Source organism: Gorilla gorilla, chromosome 1, assembly GCF_029281585.2.
Source record: "Gorilla gorilla gorilla isolate KB3781 chromosome 1, NHGRI_mGorGor1-v2.1_pri, whole genome shotgun sequence".
NCBI lineage: Eukaryota > Metazoa > Chordata > Mammalia > Primates > Hominidae > Gorilla > Gorilla gorilla.
This window is the reverse complement of record NC_073224.2, coordinates 184,969,911-184,988,777: the sequence shown is the minus strand read 5'-3', so window position 1 is coordinate 184,988,777 and position 18,867 is coordinate 184,969,911. Positions and strand designations below refer to the sequence as shown.

At 54.2% G+C, this 18,867-nt stretch overlaps 1 protein-coding gene across 1 annotated transcript; it reads left to right on the top strand.

Annotated features, from left to right (window-relative positions):
- Positions 1 to 620: 620 nt before the first annotated feature.
- TMEM61 (transmembrane protein 61) lies at positions 621 to 12,242 on the top strand. Its single transcript, XM_063706098.1, has 3 exons — positions 621 to 769; positions 6,053 to 6,402; positions 11,790 to 12,242. The coding sequence occupies exons 2-3, from the start codon at positions 6,053 to 6,055 to the stop codon at positions 12,055 to 12,057; spliced, it is 618 nt and encodes a 205-aa protein (XP_063562168.1). The 5' UTR covers positions 621 to 769; the 3' UTR covers positions 12,058 to 12,242.
- The last annotated feature ends 6,625 nt before the right edge of the window (positions 12,243 to 18,867 follow it).

The following is an 18,867-nucleotide window of genomic DNA, read 5'->3' as shown; positions in this document are numbered from 1 at the left end:
TAACCTGCATGCTTAAGGCATTCAATCCTCACAGAACTGTGAGTTAGGGATTATCAGTTCTCCTTGAGGGAGGAAGGTTCAGAGAAGTTCGGTGACACATCTTCAGCCCCTCTCCGGGGCCTCCACTGGCTGGGGCAGTGACGCCGGTAACGGGGAGCACTTTAATGCTGGTCGTTATCGCTGAGAACGCCTTCCTCCCCAGGAACTAGGGTCCTGGAGGGACGGGAGGGCTTGCTGTCTGACTGCTGTGAAAAAGCAGGTTCGGTCAACGCAGTCTGCAGTAAACACCTCGGCAAGTGACTTTCCCCTGTCTGGGCCTCAGTTTCCCTTTCTATAAAATGGGGGTGAACAGGACTGGGCTCGGGACTCCTAAGCCCTGTCCGGCTGAGCGTCAACGGCTCGGAGGAATTTGTCTCCATTTCCAAGCCCGCCCTGGAGCGCTCGCGGGGGCGTGACGGCCCCCAGGACCCAAGGTTCCGATCCGCGCCAAGGCGTTCCGGTCAGCAGCAGCCCCGCGGCTCCTCGGGCCCCGCCGCGCTGGCAAGCCCCAGTCCCCGCCAGCCCAATCGTGCTGGCGCTTTAAGGACGGGCGGGGCCGGCTGGGCGACAGCGCTGGACACCTGGAGCTGCCCGAGGACGCGGAGGAGAGGTGGGGCGGGCGTCACCACCGGAGTGGAGGGCGAGGCCCGGGTCCCGCGCTCCGCTGGGCGCCCCACGGCAGCCTCAGAGCCCCGCGGGGAGCGCGCAGCCCTCGGGGCGGGCGCCGGAGGTGAGGCCTGGCTTGGTCCCTGCGCACCGGGTGCGGGCGGCGGAGAGGGGGCGGCTGGTGAGCCCTGGGAGGGCCCAGGAGCCAGACCTCGGTTTTGCGGGCTGGGGAGCAGGGCTCGGGGACAGCGGCCAGGTCTCTCCGCCCCTAACACCCGCGCCTCCTGCAGACCCGAGGGTCGCCGCTGGTAGGGTCGCTCAGCCCTGGCGTCCTCCACCACCACACCTTCACCTGCGCCCGGCTCCCTGTGCGCCTGGACAGCGCCTGCTGCCCGCCTCCCGATGGCCCTGCCCCAGGTGGGTGGAAACGGCCTTCTGCCTCCTTTATGGGCACTCAGCCCCTTCTATCGTCGACCTTGCCCCGACCCCTTCCCCTAACCTCGGTCACGGTGGCTTGGTGGGCAGTGTGGACACCCGGGGCTCTGCCTGGGTTTTATCTTGCTGGGTGGCTTGAGGCCATGGCACTCAGGGCCTCAATTGGGGAACAAGAACAAATTCTTGTTCGGACAGTTTCGTCTTTACAGAAAGCGGCATCTAAAGTGCCCTTATTGGGGCCGGGTGCGGTGGCTCACGCCTGTAATCCCAGCACTTTGGGAGGCCGAGGCGGGCTGATAACTTGAGGTCAGGAGTTCGAGACCAGCCTGGGCAACATGATGAAACCCTGTCTCTACTAAAAATACAAAAATTAGCCGGGCATGGTGGCGGGCGCTTGTAATCCTAGCTGCTTAGGAAGCTGAGGCAGGAGAATCACTTGAACTCAGGAGGCAGAGGGTGCAATGAGCCGAGATTGCAGGACTGCCCTCCAGCCTGGGCGACAGAGCAAGATGGAGTCTCAAACAAAACAAAACAAAACAAAAATGCCCTTATTGGTATGGAGTAGGGCACGGAGAATGGCATGGCGTTCCATCCTGGCTTTGTGCAGGAGTGGGTGCAGGAGGGAGGCTCTGTCCTCCGGACTCTCCTGACAAGAGCAGGGCCTTTCTACTAGACTTTTACTGAAGATGCTGCCCCCTTGCCAGGGGGCAGATGATAGATTCAGGCTGGCCCTGCCACTAGTGAGCAGATAGGGCAAGATGAAGGGCAGGGACAGGTGCTGAGCACTGCTGTGGAAATAAAAATAATCATAATAAGAATAAATTTTATTTTAATATACTCTCATTCTCAGAAGCAATATGGTATTATTGTGCCCATTTACAGGGGAGGGCACTAAGGCGTGGAGAAGCTGGATCCTGCCAGTGTCAGAGCAGGGTGCATCCTCGGTCCAGCCTTGTGTCCCTGTGCCTCACTTACAGCCTGCCATCTTGCCATCTCATTTTCATTACCTGCTTTCCCCTTGCAGGCAGGGATTTGAACTCAGAGATGCTGGGTGGTCACAGAGCTAACAGGGAATGACCACTGTAGTCAGAGGGGGTGATCAATGGATGCATCTGATTCCCGGAAAACCCTCCTCTGGCTGGAGGGAGGTGGGGGCAGCTGCAGTAGACAGCCTGCTGGGAAGGGGTGCAATGAGGGTCCTGGATGTGAGCAGAGGGCGCTCCAGGTGGAAGGAGCACAGGTCTAGTAGAGGGTCCAGGTGAAAGGAGTTTGGGTGAGAACACCCTGCTGATAGTGACATCCCTGACCTATAATAATAAGGAAAACAACCACTGCACAATGGAACAGGCTGCCCTTCATCCAGTGGACATTGACCTTCTCCACCCCAACCGTCCCCCAGGATGGCAGGTTAGCATGTGCCCTGCCTGCTGTGGGGGATCCACATGGAAGGAGCGAGACCCACACAGAAAATGACCCCGACCCCATGTGAGAACACGCAAAGGGCAGTTGCAGGGGCTAGTCTGAGGCCCGGGAGGAGTTAAGCTGGGAAGGAGGGCCATGCATTCTAAAGAGTGAGAGCTGCCCGTGCCAAAGACAAGTACATCTATTTGCAGCATGGTCTCAACTTTCTATATTAAAAAATATTGATAGACCTAGCTGTACACACAGACAGGGATTTGACTCAGACTAGACCTGGGTCCAAATCCAGCAGTAACCCTAGTGGACAAATTGTCACCCTATTATGGTCACCAATTGTGGAGAAATTGTCACCCTAGTGGCCACAGTGTCTTTAGGACACAGTGCTGTTGTGGGGATTAAGTGAGGGGACACCTGTAAAGCCCTTGGCATGGTGCCCAGCCTGGTAAATGCCCAGCCTGATAAATGCACCGCACACATCTGCTGCTGCCATCATCCTGTATGCAGGACAAGGGGGCAATGAACAGGAAACAGCCACCTGGGGATTTTGCTAATCTTTGAGAGGCAAGATTAGTGGTGATTTGTGTTTTGCTTTGTTTTTTTTTTTTTGTTTTTTGTTTTTTGTTTTTTTTTTTGAGAAGGAGTCTCACTCTGTCACCCAGGCTGGAGTGCAGTGGCGCGATCTGGGCTCACTGCAACCTCCACATCCTGGGTTCAAGTGATTCTTGTGCCTCAGCATCCCGAGTAGCTGGGACTACAGGTGCCCACCACCACGCCTGGCTAATTGGCTAATTTTTGTATTTCTAGTAGAGACGGGGGTTTCACCATATTGCCCAGGCTGGTCTCAAACTCCTGACCTCAGGTGATCCACCCACCTCGGCCTCCCAAAGTACTGGGATTACAGGTGTGAGCCACTGTGCCCAGCCTGTATTTTTAAATTTTTATTCTCTTCTGTGGTTTTCTCCTTTTTCCACAATAAGCAGCGACTATTGTTTGGTAGAAAGTAAAAAGCAGTGTGGGTTGCCCCACGCAGGTGGGCCTAGGTGTGTGCTCCTCCAGTGCTGAGAACCCTGCTGTACCTGGCTTTGGACCAGGTCCTTCACCTTTTTGGGCTCACTCTCCTCATTTGTAAAACGGGACTTTTCATCTGGCCTGCCCACCTGTAGGGAGGCAGGTGCGATGCTAGGTATAAAGGGGGACTGTTGAGTACCATAACATACAGGCAGTGGTTACTATTCTTGATTTGCTTGTATGTTTTGTTTTTTGAATTTTTTTTCCCAGAAGCAGGTTTCTCATCTTGACAGCCTCTCCTAGCTCTTTGACTTTGGGGATGGGGGACCAGGAGTAGTCAGAATTTTTTGCTCCCTATGTGAAAAGGCTTTGAGCTGGAGACAGGAGGCACTTGCCCCCTGGACAGATTCACAGGAAGAGAACTGCAGGTAATTTACGAATGGAATTTCTCTATATGCATCCAGAGGTCTAGGGGTGCAGAAAGATTGAGGTCCACTCCCAGAGCGCCCCTTTTACATGTATACATTCTCTCTCTCACACACACACACACACGTGTGTGTTTTTAAACACATTTGGTAACATGCCCTTTTGAAATCTAAAGTTTCACCTACTGCATCTTGAACATTTGCCATGCCCTTCAGCTCCCATGGGATCATGCCTTTGAGCAGCCGCACAGCAGTATGTCATTTGGATATATTGTTGTTGGCTGGGCAAGCCCCACTTGGAAGGGATTTGTGATCACTGAAGCCTCCCTTTAAGGTCTGTGGCCCCCGCTGCCTGCTTCACTGGCTCAGCCTCTGGAAGAGGAGACAGTGCTTCTGCAAATCCTCCTAGCAGCCTCCTAGAGAGCCTGCCTTTTATCCGATGAGGAAGCAGGCCCGGGGCAGGTGAGAGGCTTATCCCATGATACAGCTGTAGAGGGGGGACCAAAGCCAGGACTGTCCTTCATGTCCCTGTGCTGTGGCAGCTGGAATCCTGCACTGCCTCCTCTCTCCCAGCTCTTCACAACTGTGAGGGTGGATTTTCACCCAACCAGCATTGATTTATCCAGCAACACTTTCCCTCAGTTCAGAGGATTTATTGAGCAGCTATTATATGCTAGGCCCTGAGGGGATATAGTGGTGAACAAGGCCAACATGGACCCTGCCCTCAGGGAGCTCACAGACCGGGGAGTGGGATAAGTGAAGCAGAAGTTAAGCACAGGTTTCTGCTGTGGCAAAGGTGGCCCAGGGCACTTAGGGGTTTAAAGTTAAAGTGTCTTCAGAGAAGGCTTCCCTGGTGAGGCTGAGCTGAGCCTTGAGGGGAGCTAATGGGAAGTTACAGGTACAGGGACTGGAAGGTACAATGGACAGCCTAGAAATTGGCTTTGGGGACAACTCAGACCTAGGTTTCCGCCTCCTACATCTGTGTGATCCGGGGCCAGGACCCTTCCAGGTTTTTCCCCCCATGCATTCTTTTATTTAATTGAGACAACACTGTATGCATAATTTAGTATACTAAGTTGAAAAAAGCAAGATATGATAAATGTTTCCTCCTCTTGTTAAACCTTTGTGCTGAGCTTGATTTTTTTAAAAAATGGGCTAATATTAATTATTCATTCTAGAGATTATGCCGTAGTTTACTCACCATTTCTTTACAATTGAACATTTTAGCACTTTCCAAATTATGACCATTATTAATAAGGCCACGGTGAACGTGTGTATGTGTGTGTGTGTGTGTGTGTGTGTGTGTGTGTGACAGAGTCTCACTCTTTTGCCCAGGCTGGGGTGCAGTGGTGCGATCTCGGCTCACTACAACCTCTGCCTCCCAGGTTCAAGTGATTCTCCTGCCTCAGCCTCCCGAGTAGCTGGGATTACAGGCACGTGCCACCATGCTCAGCTAATTTTTGTACTTTTAGTAGAGATGGGGATTCACCATGTTGGCCAGGCTGGTCTCGAACTCCTGACCTCAGGTGATCTGCCCGCCTTGGCCTCCCAAAGTGCTGGGATTACAGGCGTGAGTCACTGCACCCGGCTCGATGAACATCTTTTTCCGTAAAGTTTTGCTCTATGTTGCGAATTTCGGCCTCAGACTCTTCAATATCCCTCTTTCTCACTTGTTCTGGGTCTCGGTATCTTCCTCTATTCAGTAACAGTGTCCATCTCACAAGATTATGACCAGGTGAAGTCAGGCAGGCCTGGAGGTTCCAACATGCGTTACTTTTCTCTGTCCCAGCTTCCTGTGTGGCAGTCAGGGTGGGAAGTTTTAGACCCACCAGGCAGATGGGGCCCCTGAGGCCTGGAGGGAGGCCCTGAGTGAAAGTGGTCATACTTAGCTCCTGAGATTTCCCAGTCATGGTGCTGATACATGTTTACCTCTGACCTTCAGAATAGCCCGGCAAAGTCAGGGGCATCATCTGCACTTCACAGATGAGGAAACTGAGGCCCAGAGGAGTTAAGTGACTTCTCCAAGGTTGTACAGTGACCTCAGGCAGAGGAATTAACACCTGGCCTCCAGCACCTTTCATATGGCCCATTTCCTCTTCTCCCTCCTTCTCTGTGTCCAGATGTGTGACGGGAGCCACTTGGCCTCCACCCTCCGCTATTGCATGACAGTCAGCGGTACAGTGGTTCTGGTGGCCGGGACGCTGTGCTTCGCTTGGTGGAGCGAAGGGGATGCAAGCGCCCAGCCTGGCCAGCTGGCCCCACCCACGGAGTATCCGGTGCCTGAGGGCCCCAGCCCCCTGCTCAGGTCCGTCAGCTTCGTCTGCTGCGGTGCAGGTGGCCTGCTGCTGCTCATTGGCCTGCTGTGGTCCGTCAAGGCCAGCACCCCGGGGCCACCTCGATGGGACCCCTATCACCTCTCCAGAGACCTGTACTACCTCACTGTGGAGTCCTCAGAGAAGGAGAGCTGCAGGTCAGCAGGGCGGGGTGGGGCAGCGGGTGGGGACTGCAGGTAGGGGCCCAGTCACACCAGCCCACCAGCCAGCATTTGTAATTCCAGCAAATTCTCATGGGGTTCCTCCTTTGGATCAGGCTTTGCCCTGTGTCCTGGGTACACAGAAGCTGATCAGTACAGCCCTGAAGGAGTTTAAAGCCCCATGACAGAAGCTGATGACGACAAACTGGAGTAGGTAGTGCTGTGTGAGAGAGGCATGGCTTTTAAAGACATGGAGAAACCCAGGAAGGCTTCCTGGAGGAGGTGGCCGCTGAGCTCAGCTTGGTATGGGACAGAATAGCAGAGGGTTAAAAGCCTAGGCGCAAGAGTCAGACCCACTGGGACCCTGTTCTGGTTCTATCACAAACTAGCAGTGGGACTTTGAGTAGGTCATGCAATCCCCCTAAGCTTTAACTTCCTCATTTGAAATGAAAAGGACTAATAGCAACAGCAATAATAGCAAACCCCTCTACAGTACAGCCCTGTGCCAGGCACTGTTCAAAGTGCTCTTCCATACTCGCTCAGCTGATCCTTACAGCAGCCCTCTGAAGTAGCTACTGTTATGAGTTCCATTTGTAAAGGAGGAAAAGGAGGCATGGAGACACTAAGTAACTCAGCCAAGGACATCAGATAGTGTGTGTCAGAACCAGGACTTGAACCCAGGCAGTCTGGCCTCAGAGTCTATGCTCACGCCCACTCCCTACTTCAGGTGACACTTGGGAAAATTAAATGAGATATGTATGTTGAGCTTTAGCCCAGTGCCTGGTACACAGTAGGTGCACAGCAAATGTCAACTTTTCCTCTAGTGGACATGGTGGAAAAGAGGCATTTTAGGCAGACAGAAGAGCATGCACAAAGGTATGGGGTTGGAGACAAAGTGTTGCATGAAGACAGCATCTCTCAACCTTTTATTTTCATTATTGGTCTCCCCACCCTGCCTTGTGCCATCCTTCTTAGACTTTTTTTTTTCCAAATCCTCCTCCATGAAATTGTAACACCCCAGATACACTGTGTATTTGTTTATGTTCTATATGTATATCTGTGCTTTATACATAAAAAGAGTATTACCCTCCCCAAGAACCAATGTGTGTCCTGTTGAGAATGCATGTATTATGCATGCCCTTTTATGTACTTATGTATTCAACAAAGTACAGAGTGTGCCTATGTACTACGGGCCTGTGTACATCACCTCCTGTCTTTTCTATTTCCTGCAAGGTAAGAATGACTGTTGTGTCTGCAGAAAAGGAAGGGGAGGCATAGCTAGAAAGTGGCAGGAGCCTGCTGGCCGCACGGCTGGCATTCTTCCTCCCACGTCAGTCCTAAGCCCTGGTTCCCTGTGTGTGAGGGGCTAAGCCAGACTGCCGTGAGCTGGCCTGGGACCTGGGACCTGAATGCTCTTCCTCCCTGTTTTAACAGGGAAAATGTTTTCCGAGTCGAAGAATGTAGGAGCATTTCTGCTACCAGCCTGTGACTTCTTAAAGCTAGAGATGATGCAGTACAGTCAGCCCTTTCTGTCTATGGGTTCTGCATCCATGATTCAACCAACCATGGATCCAAAATACTTGAAATAGCATTTACATGTGTATTTACATAGCATTTACATAGTGTTAGATATTGCAGGGCCTTGGGGACTCTCCAGCCAAACCCTTCACTTCTCAGATGAGCGACCTGGGTCTCAGAAAGACCAAGTGACCTAGCTGGTGATACAGTGAGTTAGTGGTCAGTTGGAACCAGGCCAGGCCCCAGATGCTCTGGACCAGAGCCTGCTCCTCCCACCCAGCCAGGCGTGAGTGCAGGGGGTGGGTGTTGCCTGTACACACAGCCATGTTGTTGCAACAGGGTCTAGGCACAGCTGCACCTGGCAGGTGGGGCCCCTTGGCCTTCACTCCCAGTGGGCCAGGGAGGAAGCCCACCTAGGAGGCCACAGGGTGATCGTAGCCCATCGAGCTCCAAGACCCCAGTCGTAGACTCAAAACTGGGTGGCTGGGGGTCGAGGAGGCTGCTTCTGCTGGAGGTGCTCTTTCCTGTCCCGAGGCTGACTCAGCCCAGCCCTGCTGCCTGCAGAGCCCAGCACCTGGCCCCCATGGGTGGCTACTCTGCTATTCCTGCTCCCAGGCACCTCAGTCTCTGGTGGTGCCCGCTGTGGGTAACTCTAGGTCAGAAATAAAGCCTTCCTGGGCTGATGGCTTGGGCAGGTCCCTTCCCCTCTTGGCCTTGGTTTCCCCGTTTATTCATCTACTTACTCTTTCATGCACGTGCCTAATATTGATTGAGCACACGTAGGTATGCTGGGTGCTATTCAGAGAACTGACGGTGCCACAGTGGGCAAAACAGACAAAATCCCTGCCCTCAGGAAGCTCCTATCTTGAGTGTAAGTCCCCTTAGTGAGGTGGCTGGATGTGGGGCCTCCAGTAGTCCCTGCTCTTTCTTTTAGAAGCTGTGTGTCCTTGAGGATGTTACTTAGACTCTCTGAGCTGTGTCTGACACCTCTTCTCTCAACTGGGGTGAAGACCTTTTCCCTATCATCGCTGTCAGGCCCAGATGAGATGAGAGTTAGGGAAGCGTGCACTCTGTAGCTGGTACACACATCTGCTTTCTCTGCTATTCCTGTTTTAATTTACAGTGCGCCCTCATGCCCACTAGATTTGAGCCTCAACTGCTTATGAGATAAGTGTAAGGATTAGGCCCATTTGACAGCTGAGAAAACTGAGGTGAGGAGAGATGAGGTGGCTTGGGGGAGAGGTGTGATAGGTGGACTTAGCTTGAGCTTTGCAGTCAGACGAAGCTGGGGCTTTGCCACTTAGTTGACACATGGCCTTTACTCATCTGTAAAGTGGGTGCAGGCCTCTACCCCCCAGGGTGGTTGTGAATATGAAAGTAGATTAGAGAACTTAAGTGTTGGGCAAGTTGTATTTCATCCCTTGCCCCACTCTTCCTGGGTTTGCCTGACTCAGCTGAAGGGCAGTGGAGCTGGTGCCAGGCCCAGGTCTCCTGTCCCAACCAGGCTCCAAAGATTGGGGTGAGCCCTAGCCTCCATGGCACTTCCCGTGCGGGGAGACCACTGTGGCAGGACTGCCCCACACAGCTGCCGAGGCGCCACATCCATGAATGGGGCCTGCTCCCAGAGGGGTGGATGCAGCTGCCCTGCTTGCTGAGTTCCTGGCATCCTCGACTGTGACCTTGGCGACTTGGAGCTGGGTGGGCCCAGCTGGTCACTAAGGTGACAGAAGGTGGTGTGAGGGCTGCTTCACATCTGCCCTCTAAGCAAACTTCCTGCTGTGGGCAGAACTCACCGGCACCTGTGCCCTGCCCTGCCAGCTGTCACTTGCTGGGATGGCCCCAGGCCTACCCAAAGCCTGTCTCAGGTGTCCAGGGCTCTAAGTGGGGCTGGAGCATGGCTGGGAGGTGAGCAGGCAGGAGATGGGGCTCTGGAAGCTAATTACTCACACTTTTCTGAGTGTTGTGAAACATTTGTTTTTCATTTTTTTTGCCCCTGAATCTGAAAGGAGAAATATTATCCTCATTTTACAGATGAGGAGAAAGAGGTTCAGAGAAGGTGTAAATGTGGTCCAGGTCACACAGCAGTAGAACCCAACTTGCCTCCTTCCAGGAGCAATATTCTCTGTCCTGCCCTCATCTGCAAGGATGCTGGGAGCTCAGAGGAGGGTGAGGACAGGCACTATCTCAGCTTCCTGGGCTGTCTTCCAGAGAAGGAAGGGAGGTCTGTGAGAGTTCACAGGAGCACTGGACAGGGAGTTCCATGTTTGGGACTCCTGGCTAGTGTCCCAGGGATTTCTGGCTGGGGCCCTGCCCTGTACTGACATACAGGCTGGGGTTCAAATCCAGGATCCCATCAATCTGCTCCGTCACCCTGGGCTGTGATTGGGAGCAGTGAGCCTCCCAGCAGGCTGCTGTGAGGCTGCAGTGGGCCGAGAAGACACATTGCCGGAGAAAGTCCAGGTCCCCGGTGGTTGCTGGGTGTTCACCTGAGGGGCAGCAGCAGGTTCCATCTACCAGCATGGGCCCCTCCATCAGCTAAGTCCCATCTACTGCTTCTTCTGTTCCCCAGACTGGCCTCTTGCCATTGGCCCCTCCTAGGTCTAGACAGTAGGACCACAGGTGTGGAATAAACTGCTTCCCAGCAGCTCCAAACTGAGGAGCCTGGCAAGTGACTCAGCCTCTCTGAGCCTTGTGGGGCCTGCCATCTTGAGGCCTGTGATAAGCTTTGCTCCCCCACCCATTCCCCACAGGAGCCCCTTGAGATTCTGCTCATAACCCCACTTACGTCCCGGGCGCTGAGTGCTGCCCTCCGTGAGCCCATTTAACCTGCACTCTGTCCTGTGAGGCAGGTGTCACTACCATCCCCCATTTTACAGATGAGGAAACCAGGCCTTGATGAATGGAATTACAGACCCATGATCTCCCAGCAGGAATGTGTCCAAGCAGGGAGGTGAACCAACCAGTGCCGAAACTCATAACCACCCTCAGTGTTGGAAGGGACCTTCAGGATCACCCCCAAAGCAGGAGCAGCCCACACCCAGGATCAGCGACATTCCCACCCCACTCCCCACTGTGTGTCCCAGGTTGGGGAGGGGCATTGGATCCCCAGAGATGACCCGCCAGGGCTCTGAGGGGGCCGACAGCTGGTCTCATTCCTATCAGCCTTAGGCTGGCTGGGGCGTGGGTGATCTGTCTCAGGGTCTGGCCTGCAGAACTTGGTCTCTGCCTCAAGCCTCTGTGGGGTGGTTTAGTTGGCCAGAGGTGGGGACAAGAAAAGAGTCACAGGATAGCAAACTGTCCAGAGATAGAAGTGGTTGATCAGATAAGTTGTAAGCTCTCCATCCCTGGAGGTATGCAAGTAGAGATAATCACTTGGCAGACATCATATCAAAATCTAAAGCATCCAGATGGGCAGAGGAATTGAGGTCTCCCATTCTGCCCTGGGCATCCCAATTCTGATCTTGTAAAGGATATTTCAATAGGCGGGAGTCTTCTGTCTATGGACCACCATCACTCAATCTTTCAACATGAAACACCCATAAGCAGCTACCCTCAGCCCCTGGACTCTCAGTCACTGCCCTAGGGTAGGACTTACCCTGCAGAGAGAACTGAGGAGGCACAAGGAGGTGCTGGGAGCACATACAGGGAACTAATTCTATGGAGCAGGGAGTGGGTGGCGGGAAGGCTGAGGGCCGCAGGGGCTGGCTTATGCCAAGTTTCAACTGTGTATATGGGACCCTGGAGAGCCACAAAGGCTTGGAGCAGGGTGTGAAGACTTCTCTGCCCCCAGCCTTCCTCACTGTCTCTCTGGCAGGCAGCAGGATCTGCCCCAGCCCCTGCTAACAGCTTCTCTTCTGTTCCTGCAGGACCCCCAAAGTGGTTGACATCCCCACTTATGAGGAAGCCGTGAACTTCCCAGTGGCCGAGGGGCCCCCAACACCACCTGCATACCCTACGGAGGAAGCCCTGGAGCCAAGTGGATCGAGGGATGCCCTGCTCAGCACCCAGCCCGCCTGGCCTCCACCCAGCTATGAGAGCATCAGCCTTGCTCTTGATGCCGTTTCTGCAGAGACGACACCGAGTGCCACACGCTCCTGCTCAGGCCTGGCTCAGACTGCACAGGGAGGAAGTTAAAGGCTCCTAGCAGGCCCTGAATCCAGAGACAAAAATGCTGTGCCTTCTCCAGAGTCTTATGCAGTGCCTGGGACACAGTAGGCACTCAGCAAACGTTCATTGTTGAAGGCTGTTCTGTTCATCTACTGCTGTATAACAAACCACCCCAGAATTTAGTGGCTTAAAATAAATCCCATTTTATTATGTCTCATGACTCTATGAGTTGCCTAGGCCCAGCTAGGGGTGTTCTGCCCTCCGTGGTATGGGTGAGGCTACAGTCTTCAGGGGCCCAGCTGGCCAGGACATCCTGGGTGGCACTCCTATGGCCAGCGGTGAGTGCTGGTTGTCAGCTGGGAGATTGTGTGCAGGTGAGAAAACTGGGGCCCAGGGGTACACATCATGTTTATAACCAGAAGAACATGGCCTCTGAATTCAGACCACCTATGTATAGGTTCCACCAGGTACCATTTTTTTTTTTTTTTTAGATAGGATCTCACCGTGTCACCCAGGCTGGAGTGCAGTGGCTCAATCATGACTCGCTGCAGCCTCTTCCTCCCAGGCTCAAGAGATCCTCCCACCTCAGCCTCCCAAGTAGCAGAAACCACAAGCTTGCCCGACTAATTTTAAAAAATTTGTTGTAGAGAGGGAACTTGCTATGTTGCCCAGGCTGGTCTTGAACTCCCAGCCTCCTAAAGTGTTAGGATTACAGACGTGAGCCACTGTGCCCAGTCTGCCATGTACCATCTTAGTGACTTGGACAAGTGATTTTTCCTCTCTCTGCCTTAGCCTCCTCATCTGTAAAGTGGGAATTGAAGATTCCCTCAAAGAGCTGATTTGTGAGGATTCGGTGAGATGGTAGCAACTGACATGTGAGTTCACACTGACACCGCCATCAATGGCTCGGTGCTGAGGCACCAGATAATAAAGGCAGGCGTCTTAGCCCTGAGCCAGGTGCCTAGTAAGTGTGCAGTAATTGTCAGTTTTATGAGTAGAGGTAACCCTTCTCCACCAAGTGCAAATTCAGCCTCTGCTCCCATACCTCCTTTGACGGGAAGCTCACTACTTTTGCTCACTTTGCAGATGTGGCAGAAACATCTACTTTTGACCAGCTCTGTTCTGCATCCCTACGTCTCTAGCCCACCCCACTTCCATGAAAGGAGGTGAAGTGATCTTCCCAGGGTCACACTGCCAGCAGGGGTCCAAAGGCCTGGGGCTTAGTCAGCTGGAGAAGGGTGTCATCCCCAGAGCCTACTATGTGCTGGGCCCAGTCCTCTGCTATTGTATCATCTTCAGAGTGCCCTGCGACAGGTGGTGGTGTCAGCATTTAACAGGTGAGGAACTAGCCTTGGAGACGGAAAAATCCCAGACAATAAAGTCGCAGCCGGTGTGGGGTTCTCCCACCTAGGCTGCATCATTGTCACAGTAGCCACAGTCTTGGTCTCTCTCTGCTTCTCCCTGAGGCCCTTGCAGTCTCTTCTCAGTCCAGCAGGCAGAGTGAGCTGTTCAGACCCAGGTCAGATCATGACCCACCCTGCCCCTGGCCCTGCTGCACCCCACCCTTCCCACCACACTCCCCCTCCCCCCACCCCCCACTGTGGCTCCCAGCTCACTTTCAATAATGAAAGCCCAGGCCAGGCGTGATGGCTCATGCCTGTAATCCCAGCACTCTGGGAGGCCGAGGCGGGTGGATCATGAAGTCAGGAGTTCAAGACCAGCCTGGCCAAGACGGTGAAACCCCGTCTCTACTAAAAATACAAAAATTAGCCGGGTGTGGTGGCGGGCGCTGTAATCTCAGCTCCTCAGGAGGCTGAGGCAGAGAATTGCTTGAACCCGGGAGGTGGAGGTTGCAGTGAGCTGAGATCGCACCACTGTACTCCAGCCTGGGTGACAGAGAGAGACTCCTTCTCAAAAAGAAAAGAAAAGAAAGCCCAGACACTGGTCTGAGGAGAGGGGGGCTCTGAGGCCTGGTCTGAGCCTGTCCTCTCTCCTGACCCTCTCATCTCCTGCCACTCTCTCCCCCTGCTCTCTGCTCCAACCAGTCTCACTGAGGCTTTTGCACTGGCTGTTTCCTCTCTCCTGAAATTCTTCCTGGGGGCTGGCTCTTCAGCAACCTGGGTGTCTCTTCTGACCCTCTCCCTCCCCCGTCACCAAACTCTAGATCCCTCCTGTGCCTCCCTCCCTTCCTCTCCTCTACATCACTGCTTCACCCTCCTCTTCTTGGTATTAACCCAGGACAGTCTAGGAGCCTGGAGGTGTAGGTATGAAGTGACCTTGGGTGGGTTAGGTGAGTTAATGAGTTGCTGGTGTGACCAGGAGGCACCACTTTACTAGGCAGGCACTGAAAGGGCAAGGGCGGGAGGGCTGGAAGCACAGAGACCTTTTCTGCCTTTCTCTCCGATCCACTCATCTGTGTCCTAACTGGAAGCCCGCAGGAGGGGCCATGACTTGCTCAAGGTCACCAGCATCATGAAAGAGGCTGAGTCAGGGCTGCAGAGGGAAGACAGACTCCTGACCAAGCCATGTTACTGTCCCCTTCCAAGCCAAAGTGGCCTTGCTGTGAATGGGGGTTCCTCGTGTCCACTGGCAGGGTGCCTGACCATGGAGCCACATGAGGGCCAGCTCTGCCACTCTGCAGCCCCCAGGAGGCACCAGTTTGCTTGCTGGTTTCTTTCCTCCTGGGCTCGACCATCCAGTTTCTTCACCCCCTATTCAGACCTCATCTTGTGCTGGCCACCAGAGTCTCAGATGACAGGGATCCTCAGAGCTCAGACCTCCCCCGTGCTTTCCTTTGGCCCCTCCCGGGCTTCTGCTACCCACTGGGTGGGCTTGGTGACCCCTGCCCCTGGAGCTCTCCACCTTAGATCAGCCCACCCCAGTCACAAATCCCTGTGCTACCCCCTCGGTGGCTCATTGCTGCTCACTGGGATCTTTCTCTTTCTAATTGAAAAATTAAAATCTGGTTCTCATCTTTCCCATGCATAACCTCTGTGAAAAATGTCAGATACCTTAGCCCCAGCAGGTTTCCTGCCTGCATCTCCTCTCCGGCCTCTCTCTCCCAGGCACGCAGATTCCATCCCTGTATTCACACACGCATCCAGAGCCTACCCTGTCCTAGCCCCTGGGGATAGAGCAGTGCTCAAAACAAAGTCCCCACCCTGTGGGGGCTTGAGTTCTAGTTGAGGAGAGAGACAGACAAGAGACAAGATAAATCATGCATATAGTATGATAGGTGGCTGTGAGCACTATGGAGAAACATTGAGAAAAGAATACAGGGAACCCCTGGGGAGGTGATTCTGCAGTTTCAAAGCAGGATCAGGGAAGACCTCACTGTGAAGGCGACATTTGGTCAAAGTCCTGAAGAAGGTAAGGGAGGGAGCCATGCAGCTACAGGAAGAACAGCACTCCAGGTAGAAGGAACAGCAGGTGCGGAGGCCCTGGGGTGCATGCGTGTTCCAGGAACAGCATGGGGCCAGGGTGGTGGAATGGGTGAGTGAGAGGGGGCGTGGCGGGAGGCAAGCTCAGAGGGTTGATATGCAGGCAGCGTGGGCCAATTATCCAGAGCCTTTCAGGTCATCTTAAAGCATTTGGCTTTTACTCTGATGAGATGGGGAACCATTCCAAGGCTCCGTGCAGAAGAGTGACATGATCTGACCCAGTATTGGGGCTGCAAAGACACTTCAGAGGTCAAGGATGGAAGTAGAGACCAGTTAGGGAGAGAAAGAGATGATGGAGGCTCAGACCCGGTGACGAGCAGTCGTCAGGGGTGAGAAGTGATTGGATTCTTACATGTTGGAGGTAGAGCCCATAGGATGTGGGTGTGGTGGAGGAGGTGAGGTTGGTGACATGGCTTGCTAACTGGAAGGATGGGGTTGTGGGAGGGGCAGGTCTGGGGAGGAAGATGCAATACAGGCAGCCTGTGCACAGCACTTAGAGCTTTCTCGCCAGCCGTGTGTCGGCGGGTACGTACCTCAGTGCCTTTGCACATGCTGGCCTCTGTGCCTGGGAGGTTTCTCCTGCCCCGTCAGAACTCCAACTGCCTTCTCAAGTGTCCCTTCTGTGAATCTGTCCCTTCACCCCTCATCCCCATCTGTTCCTCTCTCTGCTTTGTGCACATTCGGGATCTCGCATGCATCGCAAAGCCATTACCATATTGTGCCCCAGAAGGTGCCCCAGAAGTTAGGACTGAGCGCCATCCATCCCTGAAGCCCTGTGTTTACGAGTTCCTAACACCTCAGTGTCCCCCACACAGTAGGGGCTCAACCAGAGACTGCCTGGGGACCTGGGTGGACTCCTAGCTCTACTGTCTGTTCCCAGGTTCTGCCACGTTGGGTCGCTCGCCTTGCCTGCGTGGACCTCGATGCTTACCTCCGTCAAATGGGCGTGCTCTTTCCCTCCCTGCCTCGGGGTGTCGTGGGAGTCCGCTCGCAAGGATCCCGAAAGCTGGGGTTAGCGCGCCCTCTGCTGGACGATGAAAGACTCCGCGCGCTCTGCTCCCCCGTCCCCCAAGTGGCCCGGGGGAGGTGAAGTAAGGCGGGAGGGCGGGGGGACTACAGGAGAGGAGGGGGAGCTGCTGCACCCGAACATTTCCAGCGCACCCTACACACATGTCCTTACTTAATCCCTAGCCCGACTCTGTGGAAGAGCTTAGGTGAGACCCATTTTCCAGAGTTCCTACTTGTTTCCTACTTGCTACTGAATTTCTTACTCGTAGTTACCTTTTTTTTTTTTTTTTTTTTTTTTTTTTTAAGAGGAGAAGCGACTCAGAGAGAAAAGGGGCGAAGAAGGCTGGGCCGTGTAGAGGAAAGAAAAGGCGCGAGAGGAGAAGACTGCCCGGGTGACCGCGAGGCCTCTGAGGAATGGCTGAAGACCAGATCCATCTACATGGGGCTGGGAGGGGAGGTCCGGTCACCGCTCAGCCGCCGACTCAGCCGAGGGAGACCTTGGCCAGCCCCTGCCACTCCGCGGGCTCGGTTTCCTCGCCTGTGAAACGGGGGCGATGACTCCCCTCCCCGCCGCGACTGCTCATCACCGGGTCCGAGCCCAGCCGCTGACCCCGGGGGAAGCGCCTTGCTCAGCGCCGGCCGGCGCACGAGGCCCTGCAGGACCGCGGCTGCGGAGACCGTTCCCGCCACCCGCCTGGGCTCCAGGGCCAGACGGGCTGAGGTTCCTCTGGGCCTCCGTCTCCTTTCCAGGGAGGGGCACCGGCTAGGGGACACGGGATCCGCCGAGGGACTCGCCCTTTCCCTTCTCTGAACCTGTAGTAGATGATGATAATAATGTTTCCCTGGAGGGTCCTGCTTTGTTAATAGTCATAGATTACAAAGTACTTGCCTTTTCCCACTCCCCTTATGTCCCTTCCCTGTACAAAACCTGGGAGGTGGCCTAATACCTATCCCCAATCTGCAGTTGACAAAACTCTAGCCCGGAGCAGAGCCACCTGCCTGAGCTCACCCTGAGAACCAGACCTGGATATGACCTGATAACTCAGCCCTTTCCTGCCCCTCAGCCATCGCTCAGCCAGGGCCCCTGAGCTCCCTCCAGGACCTCCTCTGCGAACTGTCAAGTGCACCTGGACTCTGAGGGCTGGCGATGGTGGGTGTGAGGAAGCAGAAACCCCTGTTGGAAAAAGGGCCTATGGGAAGGACGTCTAGTTAGAGGGGCAGCTGTGAGCACAGGTGTGGGGTTAGGGAACAAGGGCAGCCCTGCTGGCAGGAGGGGAGAAGGTGATGACCGCCAACAGGAAATCCCCAAGCCTAGCAAGTCAGGGAGCCCAGTGAAAGCCTTTGATCCTGCATCGGCGATTTAACCCCATGTAAACGCCAAGTGAACATTCTCTTGTAGAGACCGATGGTCCTCATTTTCCTGTAATCCTGTAAAGGAATCTGATTTCTTCCATCAGCCTGTCCCTAGGACTAAAATGCCTCATTAGTGTTATTCTTAGGAAGGCATCTTCCTAGATCAGGCTGCAAGGAAATGGAGGAAGTGACTGTCAGTCACTCACACCCTGCAGGGGCACTAATTCCGAGAGCCTTAGGGGTGGGTGGGGAGCAGTTCATTGAAAGCAGAACTGGGTGGTGCATAGCGTGTGAATGTGAAGGGGACGGAGGAACCCAAGGAGGCCAGGCCTGGAGACAGCACCAAATCTGGGAGGTACAGTATTATTCCCATTTTACAGAGGAGGAAACTGAGGTAACCTGATCATGACCACACTGCCCCACAGTAGAGGAGCCAGAATCCAAACCCAGGCAGCCTGCCTTGCCACCAGAGCCACGCTTTTCACCCTCAAGCTGCAGTTAAGAAGTATCACGCTGTGGCTAGGCCCACGGCCTCTGGCTTCACATCCCACTAGCTCTGCCATCTTTAGCTGTGTGACCTTGGGCAAGTTACTTGTCTGTGCCCGAGGGTCCTCTGTAAAGTGGGGATAGTAGTAGCTGCTTCACTGGGTTCCCTTCAATGAGTTAATAGCTGTAACATGTTTAGAATGGTGCCCTGCACATAGTCACCAGCCAGTACATATGGGCCATTATTCCTGAACCCTGGATAGGCACATGTCCTTGAAGAGTGTAGAATTCTTCAGGATTCTGAAATGCCAGCCTGTGGGATCCTGGAATCCTCCAATAGCATTCTAACAGCTCTCGGCTGCAGAACTGTACCCTGTTTTCCAGAGCTGGAAGGTGTGAGGCTGCCTGTCCACCCAGCTCAACCCCACAGTAGGCAAATGAGGTGATGTCAAAGCCTTGGCTGGGGCCCAGCCCCGGTAACCTCCCACTCTCCCTCCCCTGTGTGCTCCCTCGCTCAGATTCACACACACACTCCAGGCCAGCCGGGCCC

Excerpts from the sequence above, each read along its gene's own strand:
- TMEM61 (XM_063706098.1), top strand. The coding sequence starts at position 6,053 with ATGTGTGACGGGAGCCACTTGGCCTCCACCCTCCGCTATTGCATGACA. Across the intron at positions 6,403-11,789 it reads TCAGAGAAGGAGAGCTGCAG|GACCCCCAAAGTGGTTGACA; the intron begins GTCAGCAGGGCG and ends CTGTTCCTGCAG.